The sequence below is a fragment of the Anomalospiza imberbis genome, chromosome 23, assembly GCF_031753505.1.
Source record: "Anomalospiza imberbis isolate Cuckoo-Finch-1a 21T00152 chromosome 23, ASM3175350v1, whole genome shotgun sequence".
NCBI classification, from domain to species: Eukaryota; Metazoa; Chordata; class Aves; order Passeriformes; family Viduidae; genus Anomalospiza; species Anomalospiza imberbis.
Genome location: NC_089703.1, coordinates 1,866,748 through 1,878,226, shown reverse-complemented (window position 1 = coordinate 1,878,226; position 11,479 = coordinate 1,866,748). Strand labels below are relative to the sequence as shown.

The following is an 11,479-nucleotide window of genomic DNA, read 5'->3' as shown; positions in this document are numbered from 1 at the left end:
AGCCCCTTAAAACCCCCAGACGTACCGCGTACAGTGCCGGGAATTGTTCAAATGGTCAGAAACCCCCCCAAAATGGGGAATAATCCCAAAGGAAGGAGCTGGGAGCCCGGAAATTTGGAATAATCCCAAAGGAAGGAGCCGGGAGCCCAGAAATCGGGAATAATCCCAAAGGAAGGAGCCGGGAGCCCAGAAATCGGGAATAATCCCCAAGGAAGGAGGCGGGAGCCCAGAAATCGGGAATAATCCCAAAGGAAGGAGGCGGGGGCCCAGAAATCGGGAATAATCCCAAAGGAAGGAGCCGGGAGCCCAGAAATTGGGAATAATCCCAAAGGAAGGAGGCAGGGGCCCAGAAATCGGGAATAATCCCAAAGGAAGGAGGCGGGGGCCCAGAAATCGGGAATAATCCCAAAGGAAGGAGCTGGGAGCCCAGAAATTGGGAATAATCCAAAGGAAGGAGGCGGGAGCCCAGAAATCGGGAATAATCCCAAAGGAAGGAGCTGGGAGCCCAGAAATTTGGAATAATCCCAAAGGAAGGAGGGGGGGGCCCAGAAATTGGGAATAATCCCAAAGGAAGGAGGCGGGAGCCCAGAAATCGGGAATAATCCCAAAGGAAGGAGGCGGGAGCCCAGAAATCGGGAATAATCCCAAAGGAAGGAGCCGGGAGCCCAGAAATTGGGAATAATCCCAAAGGAAGGAGCCGGGAGCCCAGAAATCGGGAATAATCCCAAAGGAAGGAGGCGGGAGCCCAGAAATCGGGAATAATCCCAAAGGAAGGAGCCGGGAGCCTAGAAATCGGGAATAATCCCAAAGGAAGGAGCTGGGAGCCTGGAAATTTGGAATAATCCCAAAGGAAGGAGCCGGGAGCCCAGAAATCGGGAATAATCCCAAAGGAAGGAGCTGGGAGCCCAGAAATTTGGAATAATCCCAAAGGAAGGAGCCGGGAGCCCAGAAATTTGGAATAATCACAAAGGAAGGAGCCGGGAGCCCAGAAATCGGGAATAATCCCAAAGGAAGGAGGCGGGAGCCCAGAAATCGGGAATAATCCCCAAGGAAGGAGCCGGGAGCCCAGAAATCGGGAATAATCCCAAAGGAAGGAGGCGGGAGCCCAGAAATCGGGAATAATCCCAAAGGAAGGAGCCGGGAGCCCAGAAATTTGGAATAATCCCCAAGGAAGGAGCCGGGAGCCCAGAAATCGGGAATAATCCCAAAGGAAGGAGGCGGGAGCCCAGAAATCGGGAATAATCCCAAAGGAAGGAGCTGGGAGCCCAGAAATTTGGAATAATCCCAAAGGAAGGAGGCGGGGGCCCAGAAATTGGGAATAATCCCAAAGGAAGGAGCCGGGAGCCCAGAAATCGGGAATAATCCCAAAGGAAGGAGGCGGGAGCCCAGAAATCGGGAATAATCCCAAAGGAAGGAGCTGGGAGCCCAGAAATCGGGAATAATCCCAAAGGAAGGAGCCGGGGGCCCAGAAATCGGGAATAATCCCCAAGGAAGGAGCCGGGAGCCCAGAAATCGGGAATAATCCCAAAGGAAGGAGGCGGGAGCCCAGAAATCGGGAATAATCCCAAAGGAAGGAGCCGGGAGCCCAGAAATCGGGAATAATCCCAAAGGAAGGAGCCGGGAGCCGCAGGGCCCCTCCGCTCTCTGCGGGACCCTCCGTGGCTCCCCCTCCCGCGGAACAGAGTAAGGCACAGAAATAACAAACCCCCCCGATTTAATTATTATGTGCACAAAGAAAAGAGGAATCCCGGGGGTTCGGCGAGCTGCTCGTTCATGCACGGGAGCTGCAGCGGCGCGGGGCGGGTCCGCAGCGGGGCCGGAGCGGGGCCGGGGCTCAGCAGCCGCCGCAGCTGCGGGCGCAGGACGCGCCCACGGTCTGGCACAGGCCGCTCGTGGCCATCACCCCGCACTTGGAGAACTTGTCCCGGCACAGGTCGGCTGCAGGAGCGAGGGATTGTCCCTGGATGTCGGGAAAACTCCGGGAGAGCAGCGAGGGAAGCCCCCCATCCAAGCCCAGCCCCAGCCCACAGCGCGACCCCGCTCTGCTCCGGGGGTCTCGGCAGCTTTGGGCCCGCGGGATTTTCCCTCCCCAGAGTTACGGGGAAAAGGGGGATTTGGATGGGGACGGCCCCGGTTTCTCGGGGTGCCCCCCTCACCTCGCAGCAGCTCCTCGTGGGCGCACACGGTGCGGACGCAGATCTCCTTGTTGATGACATAAACGCGGCGGAGGCTGGGATTTTTTTTGGGATAGAAAGGGAGGGGATGTAAAGCGGAGGGGTTCCCAAAATCCCAGGTCAGAGGGATCAGGGGATGTTTCCCCTCCCTCACGCACCTGTAGAAGCAGATCTCGTTCAGGCACTGCTTGCAGGGCTTGTGCACGGAGTAGAGCCGGGTGCAGGGGTACTGCTCCTCCCGGCAGTCTGCGGGCAGCGGAACCGGCAACTCCCGGGAATTCCTCACCCGCGCCTCCCCCCCAGGCTGTCACCTCCCCCCGGCCCGGCTGTCACCTCCCCCCGGCCCTGCCGTCCCCCCCGGCGGCACAGCCCGGCCCCGGGGGGGAACGGGCGGGCGGATCCAGGCACTGGGAACGGGAATGGGATCCGCACTCACCGAGCGGTCCCGGCTCCGTGGGCTCCGTCTCGGGCACCGCAGCTGAAGGGGGACAGGGGACAGGGGGACAGGGCAGGGAATTTCAGGATGGGGCAGAAGCGCCTCCCCGCCCTTTCCCTGGATTTTAGGGCTGGAGCACTCTTGGCACCCGCTGGGGGCTCCGGGGAAGGGCACAGCTGGGCTGGGGGGGCAGGGAAGGGACGGAGAGACCCCAGTCCCAGGACTGTCACCCACCCCGGGGGAGCTGTCACCCATCCTGGGGGCTGTCACCCACATTGGGGGAGCTGTCACCCATCCTGGGGGCTGTCACCCACTCCGGGGGAGCTGTCACCCATCCTGGGGGCTGTCACCCACCCCGGGGGAGCTGTCACCCATCCTGGGGGAGCTGTCAAACATCCTGGGGGCTGTCACCCACCCTGGGGGAGCTGTCACCCACATTGGGGGAGCTGTCACCCATCCTGGGGGCTGTCACCCACATTGGGGGAGCTGTCACCCATCCTGGGGGCTGTCACCCACATTGGGGGAGCTGTCACCCATCCTGGGGGCTGTCACCCACCCCGGGGGAGCTGTCACCCATCCTGGGGGCTGTCACCCATCCTGGGGGAGCTGTCACCCATCCTGGGGGCTGTCACCCATCCTGGGGGAGCTGTCACCCATCCTGGGGGAGCTGTCAAACATCCTGGGGGCTGTCACCCACCCTGGGGGAGCTGTCACCCATCCTGGGGGAGCTGTCACCCATCCTGGGGGCTATCACCCACCGCGGGGGGCTGTCACCCACCTGGGGTCGGGGCTGGCACGGTTTCCTGCTGGGATTGCTGTTGGGATTGGTACCGGAACTGCTCCTCCGGGGCTCGGGGGGTGGCATCTGCAAGGAGAGACCCCGTGCAGGGACACCCCAAAATCCTGATGCCCCGCACCCTGGCATCCCACAGGAAAACACTCACCGTGGTAGTCGTAGTAATCCTGAATTTCTGGGAATAAAACAGAAACAGGCTGAGGGTGGGTCCAGGAAGAAAACTCATCCTGCCTGTGGGGACTGGGAGCAGGAAATGAGATCCCTGGAATTCTGTGCTGGGTCAGGAAAACTCTTTCCAGCCCCTCCAGGGATGAGCCTGGGCCACTTCCCACAGGTAGGGATTTGGGATGAATAAAGGTTCAAAGAACAATTGGATAAAGTTTTAATAAATAGATAGATAAAGGTTTAACAAAAAATTGGATAAAGGGTTAATAAAGTATTCGATAAAGGGTTAACAAAGTATTTGATAAAGATTTAACAACTGGATAAAGGTTTAATAAAAATTGGATAAAGGGTTAATAAGAGATTGGATAAAAGTTTAATAAAGGATTGGATAAAGGGATAATAAGGAATTGGATAAAGGGTTAATCAAGGATTGGATAAAGGGATAATAAGGAATTGGATAAAGGGTTAATCAAGGATTGGATAAAGGGATAATAAGGAATTGGATAAAGGGTTAATAAAGGATTGGATAAAGGGATAATAAGGAATTAGATAAAGGGTTAATAAAGGATTGTCAGTGAGAGCAGAGGGAGGAGCTGGGAAGGTTGGGAATTCCAGGGTGGAGGAAGAGGAGGGATCAGAGGACGGATCGGATCGGATCAGAGGGCTGGGTGCTGTCCCCGAGAGCCGCAGCTGGGGGCAGAAGCACGGGGCTCACCTGCCTGCTGGTCGTACTGGGAATACTGGACTGGCTCGGGGTAGGTGATGCCCTCGAACCGGCTGAACTGTCCCTGCACCAGGAGCGCTGCGGGACACGGGCAAGGATCAGCGGGGCACAGCACCCCGAACCGGGACCCGGGATTCCCAGGGACACCCCGAACCGGGATCCGGGATTCCCAGGGACACCCCGAACCGGGATCCGGGATTCCCAGGGACACCCCGAACCGGGATTTGGGATTCCCAGGGACACCCCGAACCGGGATCTGGGATTCCCGGGGACACCCCAAACCGGGATCCGGGATTCCCGGGGACACCCCAAACCAGGATCTGGGATTCCCAGGGACACCCCGAACCGGGATTTGGGATTCCCGGGGACACCCCGAACCGGGATCTGGGATTCCCGGGGACACCCCAAACCGGGATCCGGGATTCCCGGGGACACCCCAAACCAGGATCTGGGATTCCCAGGGGCACCCCGAACCGGGACCCGGGATTCCCAGGGACGCCCCAAACCAGGATCCAGGATTCCCAGGGACACCCCGACCTGGGATTTGGGATTCCCACAGACACCTTGAACCGGGATTGGGATTCCCACAGACACCCCAAACCAGGATTTGCGATTCCCACAGATACCCCAAACCGGGATTTGGGATTCCCATGGACACCCCAAACTGGGATACAGGTTTCCCACAGACACTGCCAGCCTGGGGATTTGGGGTTCACTGCTCCCACCATCCCCCAATCCCACAGACACCCCCCGCCCAGGATTCAGGGTTCCCACAGGCACCCCCAGCCTGATCCCTGCTCCCACCATCCCAAATCCCACCCCTCTGTCCTCAGGGCTGCGCGGCCCCAGGAGAGCAGGAGGATTTGGGATGCTCAGGGATGCAGGATCAGCCCCAGCCCGGGGTCCCTGCAGCATCCAGGTGACCCCAGAGGTGACCCCAAAGGATCCCGGCTGCCACGGCCCCGCTGACCCTGGGATGCTCCGAGCCCCTCCATCCCCTGGGAGCTCATCCTGCCGAGGATCTGGAGGGAAAGGGCTCCAAATCCAGCATGGAAGAGTCGGAGGGACTGGAATCCCTGGGAAGGGACCAGGATCCCGGGAAGGGACCGGCATCTCCCGGAAGGGACCAGAATCCTGAGAAGGGACCAGAATTGCGGGAAAAGGACTGGAATCCCTGGGAAGGGATCCCCAGGAAGGGACCAGAATGTCCGGGAAGGGACTGGAATCCCCAGGAAGGGACCAGAACCCCGGGAAGGGATTCCCAGACACGCTCCATGGCTTTGTGTGGAGCCACTGTCACCCGAACTTCTCCTGGCTCCGGCTCTGTCCCCTCCCTGCTCGTTCCCATCCCGTCTGGCAGCCCCCGGCGGGTGATAAATCTCATTTCCCTGGATTTTGTCCCAGTTTTGTGCCACCTCCGTGTCCTTACGGCTGGAGGGACTCGCCTGGTGCCAGCTCAGAGCCATTCCCAGCCTAAAGATGAGCCCGAAGTGGGATTCTGGGGAATTTTGGGAAATAACAGGGAATGAGTGAACTCCCAAAAATCACTGGGGGTTGTGGCCACCTCCACCCAGTCATCCCTCAAATGATGCTTTGGTACCAAAAATTGACACTTTGCGCCCTAAAAATGCATTTTTGAAGGCTTTGATCCCCAAAATGAGATTCTGGAAGGTAAAAATGAGGCTTTGGGTCAAAACATTGAGTATTTGGGTCTCTAAACAAAACTTTGGCCTCTAAGTCAGAGGCTTTGGACTTTCAAAACCGAACTTTGGGCCTTAAAAATGGGGTTTTGGGTGTTAAGATGAGCCTTTAGACCTCAAAAAGGGTGCTTGGGACTTAGAAATGAGGGTTTGTACCATAAAAAATGAAGTTTTCAACCACAGGATCAGAGCTTTGGGCTCCAAAAGTGAAGATTTGGGACCTAAAAATTAGGTTTAGGGATGTAAAAATGAGGTTTTGGGACACAAAATTGAGGGTTTGGGACCTAAAAATTAGGATTTGGAACATAAAAATGAAGTTTTGGGATGCAAAAATAAGGTTTGGGAACACAAAAAAATAGGGTTTTGGCCCTAGAAATGTGGTTTAGACCCTGAAAATTAGAGATTGGACCCCCTAGATGTGTCTTGGGGTTTAACAATGAGGAAAACCGGTAAAAACGGAGCTGGAAAACGTGGATTTGGCTGATCCAAATGGTGCCGGGGGTTCGGGGGTGTCACCTGGGGCTGGGGACACTCACCTGGCAGACACAGCACCAGGAGCTCCACTGCTCTCATCCTGCTGGAATGACGGGAAAGGGCAGGAGCGCGGCCGGGATGCAGCCGGAGGAGTCTGGATATGAGCAGAGGGAATTCAGAGGGAGGGGACACTCAGGGACACTGCCCCCATCCCCGCCCCGAGGCGTCCCCGGCAGCTGGCTCCAAAAACATCTCCCCCTCCCAATCCTCAGAAGTGAAGGAATTTCCCCCAAAAGGCTTCCCGCCCGCTCCCAGGGGATTTGCAAAGACCAAGCCCTGGAATATCCCGAGGACAGAGCAGGGAGGAGAAACGCAGGGATGCGGGATCGCTCCCAGGATGTGGGACCATTCCTGGGATGTCGGGATCACCCCCGGGATGAGGGAGGACAGGCCCGGACCCCCCAGAGTGGAACTTTGAGACTCCTTTCCCGAGGTTTCCAATTCCTTGGGAAAGGAATTGTTTTGGGGGGATGCTGGCTTTTCTCGGGCATTCCCTAAATCCAAAGGAACGTGGGGATTTGAGGAGAAGATTCCGGATTTTGAGAGGAATCCCGTGGGGTTTGGAGGCCTCGGGCGCTTCCCAGCGTTTTCCAAGCCTGCGGCTCCCGGCGGGAAGAGAGGCCAAGGCCGGGAAGGAATGCCGACTGCCCTTTTCCCATCCCCAGCTAGCTCCAGGGGGAAATCAGGGGAAAAAAAGAGAATTTCTCCCCCAAAACTCCTCTGAAATCCAGGGGAAGGGGTTTGAGGATGAATCCCGACAGCATTCCCGGCACTTGGGTGAGGGGATCCTCCCCGGGCTCTCCCGGCTCTGCTGAAACTGAGGCACAGGGGAGAGGAGCCCTTTGGAACCTCATCCCTGTGGAGCGGGAGCATCAACTCCCCGTGTCGGGAGAGCTTCCAGCCCAGATCCCAGGGAAACAGCTCCAGCACCCGGGAAGGGCCAGTGGGACCGGCTGCAGTGGCTCTGGAGGGTGGGATCCTGCAGGGATCCCATCCTCACCAGATCCAGAGTGTGGGATCCTCCAGGGATCCCATCCTGCACCTTGCAGGGATCCCATCCTGCACCAGCTCCAGTGTGGGATCCTCCAGGGATCCCATCCTGCTCCATCACCGTAGTCCTGTTTCCCAGCCACCCAAGTCACTGAAGGCACCTTCCAGGGACCTTGTCCTGCCCCAAACCCAGAGTGTGGCACCCTCTGGTCCCCAGGTCCTCTCCACCACCATCACAGCACCCTCAGGACCACGTCCTGCAGCCCCACCAAACAAAGCCCCTTCCCCACAGAGCTCATCCCAAGGGAACCTCATCCTCCCCACTCCAGGACCAGAGCTGCTGGAGGTGCTGACCCCAGACCCTCCCCAGCTTTGGGAATCCATAAAGTCGGTCCCTGCCTGGGCTGGATCACCACGCCCAGTCCTGGCTGTCCCTGGTGGGACAGGTCCTGTCTGCTCCCCACAGCCCAGGAGGCCCCAGCCTGAGCCGGGCTGGAATGTTCTGGGATTAAAGGGACCGGGGGATGAGCGGCACCAGCGGCGCCTCCAGAGGCTTTGCCAGGCTGGCAGACCTTGGACCCAGGACAGCACCTAGGGCCTGGCCGGGGGCCTGGGGAGCCCATCCCGAGCCCTGCTGGTTCTGCAGGTGCCGGGATCCCGTGGGACACCAGCGCCAGCATCCTGAGGATCCAAATCATCCTGATTCAGTGCCCGGATCCCAGCAGGGAGGATGGGGAGATGGATGGATGGACGGACATAGGGATGGATGGATGGATGGATGGATGGATGGATGGATGGATGGATGATGGATGGATGGATGGATGGATGGATGGAGGGATGAATGGATGGATGGATGATGGATGGACGGATGGATGGATGATGGATGGATGGATGGATGGATGGATGATGGATGGATGGATGGATGATGGATGGATGGATGGATGATGGATGGACAGATGGATGGATGATGGATGGATGGATGGATGGATGGATGAATGGATGGATGATGGATGGATGGATGGATGATGGAGGGATGGATGGATGGATGATGGATGGATGGATGATGGATGATGGATGGATGGATGATGGATGGAGGGATGGATGATGGATGGATGGATGGATGGATGATGGATGGATGGATGGATGATGGATGGATGATGGATGGATGGATGATGGATGGATGGATGGATGGATGGATGATGGATGGAGGGATGGATGATGGATGGAGGGATGGAGGGCTGGCTGGATGGATGGATGATGGATGGATGATAGATGGATGGATGGAGGGATGAATGGACGGATGATGGATGAATGGATGGATGATGGATGGATGGATGGATGGATGGATGATGGATGGATGGATGGATGATGGATGGATGGATGGATGATGGATGGATGATGGATAGATGGATGGATGGATGGATGGATGGATGATGGATGGATGGATGGATGGATGATGGATGGATGGATGATGGATGGATGGATGGATGATGGATGGATGATGGATAGATGGATGGATGGATGGATGGATGGATGGATGGATGATGGATGGATGGAGGGATAAATGGATGGATGATGGATGGATGGATAAATGGATGGATGATGGATGGATGGAGGGATGGATGATGGATGGATGGATGATGGATGGACGGATGGATGGATGGATGGATGAATGGATGGATGATGGATGGATGATGGATGGATGGATGGATGGATAGATGATGGATGGATGGATGATGGATGGATGGATGGAAGGCTGGATGATGGATGAGGGACAAGCACCACCTCGGGACCATCCCCCACCATTCTCCCGTTCTCCCAAGGACACGGCTCTGCAGTGCCCTTCCTTCCAGCCCCGTTTCCAGCCTGCACAGCTTCTCCCGCGCTCCAATTCCCTGAATTTCCCCCGATCTTGGCTGGAGCTCGCAGGGTTTGGCCGCGGGACCGGGACAGTCGGGTCACGTCTGCCCTGATGGCAACGCCAGCGGCAGCACCCGACAGAGACCCCGGAGTGACGCCGATGTCCCCATGATGTCCCCATGATGTCCCCATGATGTCCCCATGATGTCCCCCTTCACCAAGGCCCCGAGGAGGGGATGAAGCCACCTCCACCCTCGTCCCCCCCGTCCTCCCCCGCTCCGGCCGCTCCCCCGCCGGGAGGGCCCCGCTGTTCCCCCTTCCCTTCCCCAGGCTCCGCTCCCTCCGTGCAGGGGTCCGGCGGCTCCGACCGCGCCAGATGTTTTTGCAACTGCACATCTGGGAACAATCAACCCCGGAGAAAGAACACCACAGTCCCTTTCATTCTACTAAACCCCACCTTCCTCCAGCCTTTCCCCCCTCCCTCAGCTCTTTTTTTTTTTCCCATTTTCTTTTCTTTTTCTTTTTTTTCCTTTCTTTCTTTCTTTCTTTCTTTCTTTTTTTTTTTTTTTTTAGCTCTCCCGTTGCCAGAGAGTGGGAGAACAAAGGGAATATGAAAGGATTCAATTTTTTTTGGCCCCCAACCAGAGGTAAAGAACTTGGTGCCCCCATCCCTGTTTTCACACATCACTTTTTCCTCAGGGACCCGTCCCCCAAAATAAATCGGAATAAAAGATCCCTTTTCTACAATCTCTTTCCCCGATGGAAAAGAAAAAAAAAAAAAACAGAAAAAAAACCCCAACCAACCAACTAACGGCTTCCTCCAGGCTTTGGGGTATTTTTAGACTTTTTGGAAGTGGTTAAAAATCTCCAACAACTGCCAGGCCTCAAAGAAGGGCCCCCTCCCCCCCGCGGCTGCCGTTCCTTCAGCACCCCAAAAATCAAGGGGGTTTGGCGTTTTGAGGTTAAAAAGCTGAAAACAACTTTTCCAAGCTCTTAACCGATGGAGTTTTAAGGTGATTTCACAAAGTCCCCAAAATGGGGGTTCAGCCCCGTTTGCTGCTGGGGGAGGGTCCCCGGAATTCCCGGGAATTGGGGGGGGGTTTCCCTCGCCTGGTCCTTACCAGTGAGTGCCGGCTCTGCCCTCGCCCACCGCCTCGGTCTCCTCTGTCTGCTTCCCCAAAACTCTTGAAATGAGAGTCAGAAAAAAACAAAAAACCCAAAAAACCTCCTACCTCCAGCACGGGGGATCCGCTGGGTCCTAAAGCCACACCTGAGCCGGCCCCTTCCTCCTCCCGCGCGGCCTGGGAGGGGGAAAACCCACAAATAACCCCAAATAACCATCCGTGAGAACGCACCGCTGCCAGGGGCGCCGGGGACGGGGTGCATTGTTGTTTTTGGGGTTTTTTCCCGGCGGGATGAGTTTAAAATCCATGGAAAAGCGAGGAGGGGGGAGGATCCCGCGCGGAGCGGGCCGGGGTTTGTGGGGCTGCAGGGAGGGAGGGATGGAGGAAGCAGCTCCGGGGATTTTTCTGTCACTTCGTGACAGCTCTTGGGAAAAAAATCACTGCACCCCCAAAATCTGGGATCCTGGGATGACAGCATCCCTCCCGATCCAGGGGTGGATTCCGATTCCCCCCCAGAGGCGGGGATGCTGCAGCCCCGCGGGGGATTTATCCCGGGACGGGAAAAGGACCCAGATCACCCAAATCCTGCTTTTCCCACCCAGGCCGGGGCTGCCGGAGGCTCTGCAGCCCCCGGTGCCGGCGTGGGGCCCCTTTCCCCGCTCCTGGAGGAGGATCCCGGCGGGATCGGGACGATCCTAAAACCCCCCGAGCTCGGCAGGGACACAGAGCCAGAGCTGGGGGGTGAATCCTGCAGGTTTGGGGTGAAAACCCAGGAAAGGAGCGGCGGAAGGGCACTGGGGTGGAGGGAAGAGGTCTCCGGAGACCGGAATGGGGGTGAGCAGAGGAGATTTTCTCCCGTGGGACTGGATTCCCAGCAGCCCACGCTGCGTTGTGCCGGGGGCTGAGCAGCAGGACAGGCTCTGAGAGCTGCAAAAGGCAGGAAAAAAGGGATTTTCAGAGCAGGATGACAGGCAGA

General features: G+C 57.3%; 1 protein-coding gene across 1 annotated transcript; it reads right to left on the bottom strand.

The window, feature by feature from the left end:
• Positions 1-1,719: 1,719 nt before the first annotated feature.
• On the bottom strand, positions 1,720-10,782 carry MFAP2 (microfibril associated protein 2). The gene is given in 10 exon segments (XM_068171758.1): positions 1,720-1,938; positions 2,157-2,230; positions 2,333-2,420; positions 2,611-2,652; positions 3,389-3,475; positions 3,555-3,581; positions 4,287-4,373; positions 6,532-6,589; positions 6,592-6,623; positions 10,612-10,782. Coding segments are annotated over 10 exon segments (753 nt in total). The 5' UTR covers positions 10,766-10,782; the 3' UTR covers positions 1,720-1,834.
• Positions 10,783-11,479: the final 697 nt, after the last annotated feature.